General features: G+C 39.6%; 1 protein-coding gene across 1 annotated transcript in view; it reads left to right on the top strand.

Annotated features, from left to right (window-relative positions):
- Positions 1-3017: 3017 nt before the first annotated feature.
- Positions 3018-3552, top strand: part of LOC138024743 (uncharacterized) — a 2888-nt gene continuing 2353 nt past the window's right edge. The window contains exon 1 of the mRNA XM_068871944.1: positions 3018-3126. Coding sequence (XP_068728045.1) covers positions 3018-3126 — 109 coding nt within the window. The remainder of the gene's footprint in view (positions 3127-3552) is intronic.

Genomic DNA, 3552 nt, shown 5'->3' with positions numbered 1-3552 from the left:
TCCATTGATTTGTGTTTTGCGAAATTGGTTTGTGTTTTGGCAAACTGGTTTGTGTTTTGAGAAATCGATTTGTGTTTTGGGAAATTGATTTGTGTTTTGGTAAACTGATTTTTGATTGACCCTTTTGGGCCACCGTACCAACTATGAACCAAAGATTGGGCCTCAGTACCTAACGAAGTTTTTTACAAACTATCCGCCAATAAAAGTGTGCGAATTTGATTGACAGTCACGCCTCCTTGCAAAGTGCGTACGGTTGTAAGTTGAACACCATTGCATGGGTTGTTGAGTTGACGTGTTTACACGTAGTTGTCAAATGTGAAAGTTTGTTGGGTGGCCACGGTAAGGCGCGTTGCACTGTAAGCGGTGTTTGGAACCCACTCAAAACGATTCGTGACAAATGTTTGAAGGGGCTAGGTCACGCTATTTTAGGTAATTTTGTTTAATTTTGTTAATTATGAGCTTCATATTGGCAGAGCAAGAGTCTTTCATTTGCAAAATCACGGCCACATAACAACTGAGAATGATTTTCAAGCTTTCTAAATGACATTTTGATATAGACTGATATAAATTTGAAAAAAGGTGGGCCGACGTTTTTCAAATTTACCCAAACTCAATCCATTTCAATCCTCTCCAGTTTTGTCCATCCATGTCCTTTCTTGGCTTCCATGTGTTTTGTTAGAGTTCTTCTATAGTTTTCAACAGTTATTTTGATATTTTAGTTAATTCTATGACCATTCGATCAATGCTGAAAATGCCTAAAATTGCGTGACCTAGCCCCTTTAATGCAAACTATATACCGACTGTAACTATAAATACGCCGTATACCGACCACAAATTACGCCATTAACTACTGGCTTAAAATGTTACAGTATATAAAATACCGACCGGAAATTAACCCACTTATAGATACTGGCTTAAGGGCCCACTGACGTATTTTTTTGGGGTGCGTTGCTAAGGATGTAATGGTTAAGTAATTTGAGAGAATTTGGCATTATTTTGGTCAGTTTCCAACTTTTGGCAGACCAATGACCCTAAATATGACGTCATCATACCACGCCCATGGTCACGTGACCAATAAAAGAAAACTTTAAATTTTTCTCCGTGCTACGCATTTTTGGTATTGAATCGATGGTTTGATAATTTGTATTCGTTTTTGCATCCAGCCAAGCATGGTTTTCTTTTTACTTTGAAAAATGTTCTTTTTAAAGACATAAACGATACTGAAATACCCGTAACTTTTTCAAAAAAGATGATTTTAAAAAATCAATGCTTAGCTATATTCTGTATTTGTGGGTGAACCGTGCCATGTAAAAAAAAATTAATTCAATTTAAAACAGCCAGAAATTTAGCTTTTTTCTCAAACCGGAAGTCAGTTCGTTTACGCATGCGCAGTTGATCTGAGAACGAGCGCTCTGAAGAGCGAGGAAAAACATTCGATGGAAACAACAGTTTGTGTGGTGACTTTTGCTTGTGAGTGGGTTTTCTTGTCAGCTCATGATATGATGACGTCAGACACCGGAAGTGGCATTTCACTTCCTTAGCAACGCGCGAAAAATCCGTCTCTGGGCCCTTAAAACGTTACAGTATGTAATGTACCGACGACAAATTAAGCCATTAGTTACTGGCTTAAAATGTCACAGTATATATACCTTTTTGGTCGTAAATACGCCGTTGTTCACTGGCTTAAATTGTTACAGTATGTAATTTTTGGGATCCAAATTATGCCGTTGTTCACTGGCTTAAAATGTTACAGTATGTATATGTTTTTGATCGGAAATACGCCGTTGTTCACTGGCTTAAAATGTTACAGTATGTAACAGTATGTAAACTGCGTAAACTGCTTAAAATGTTACAGTATGTAAATGTTTTTGATCGGAAATACGCCGTTGTTCACTGACTGGCTTAAAATGTTACAGTACGTATATGTTTTTGGTCGGAAATACGCCGTTCTTTACCGGCTTAAAATATTACAGTATGTATATGTTTTTCATCGGAAATACGCCGTTGTTCACTGGCTTAAAATGTTACAGTATGTATTTGTTTTAGGTCGAAAATACACCGCTGTTTACTGGCTTTTTGTGTCTATGCGGTCACATGACTATGACGTAAGTGAAAAGTTTGTGAAATCTGTCACGCGACTCCTCGCGTCTTGTAGCGATGCTCTAATTTTGTGTAATCGTTGGATGTTCCAACGATAAAAAGAGACGTCCAGACCTTAGTTTTTTATTACTAGTCAAGGCGAGCAGACGGAAATTTTGTCGAATGAACGGCGAACTAGATGGTTAGCGGCCATAAGTCGTGATGACTTGACCGAAAGCAAGAGATTATAAAGGTAAGAGAAGTAATCCCTCATACTGGCCCTATTCCCATCGTAATCCCTCTTAGGTTATTTTTAGATGATATCAATTTTCCCGCGGATAATGTTAACGCGCGCGTTACGTGGAAGTTTCGTGGAGGAGAGAAAGTGCAGCAAATTCTGTATGATGCCACTCTCCGTTTTCAAATTTGAGTTTCATGGCCTGATAAAATTCATTGTCTGCAAGATACAGGTTTCAAACATTGGAATTGCCTCGGAATTGCTTAACTGTCTAGTTTACAGTGATACCAATTTGAAGAATTTCCAATCTATCAAACCGTGTTAAATAATTTTGACAGATGCAGATATGTTTACCTTCGTTGCATTGCGTTACTTGTCCATTTTAGTGCGCACTTTCTCATCGTCTACAAAATTCTGTCGCTTTGGCCCGGGTCAAACGTCGAACTTTACATGTGCCCAATCTAATAATTAGATTCGGCACATGTAATTAAAGTTCGGCGTTTGAATCAATTACGTTCGACAGATTTGTATTTGGGTCGACCTGCCGTTCTATTCGACCGGGCTTGTCGAATAGAACGGCAAAAGATCGACTTTGTTTCAAACGTCGAACTTTGACATGTGCCGAATCTAATGCATACATTACAAATACATTGAATAAATTAATTTTTACCCAGAGTTCTGCTCCTTTCCTATCTTTGTCATGCGCACACAACTTGTTTTGATCATTTCGAACAAAATGGCGGGAAGATCCGAACATATGTGTTCCTCTTGCTTCGAGAGTACCAAATATACTTGCCTGAAGTGCACCGCGCACCGGTGGCTCAGTTGGTTAAGCACCGGGCTGTCACGCGGGAGGTCGTGAGTTCAACTCCGGCCGGACCAACACTCAGGGTCTTTAAATAACTGAGGAGAAAGTGCTATATTGTAATGACATCTGCAAATGATTAGACTTTCAAGTCTTCTCGGATAAGGACAATAAACCGGAGGTCCCGTCTCACAAACCTTGTTCACATATAACACTGTGGGACGTTAAAGAACCCACACACTATTCGAAAAGAGTAGGGGACGTGGTTCCCGGTGTTGTGGCCTATCTTCATCACTCACTTACATCATCACTCATCATGGGTTGGGAGGGTTCAGTGGGCTCATAAATGGACTGATAGCGGCTGCCATCGGCGCCCTTAGTATGCTGATGTCCGAGCCCACTGCAAAAATGTAAATAGGACACGTATGTT

The sequence above is a fragment of the Montipora capricornis genome, chromosome 11 (genome assembly GCF_036669925.1).
Source record: "Montipora capricornis isolate CH-2021 chromosome 11, ASM3666992v2, whole genome shotgun sequence".
NCBI classification, from domain to species: domain Eukaryota; kingdom Metazoa; phylum Cnidaria; class Anthozoa; order Scleractinia; family Acroporidae; genus Montipora; species Montipora capricornis.
This window is presented reverse-complemented; position numbering and strand designations above follow the sequence as displayed.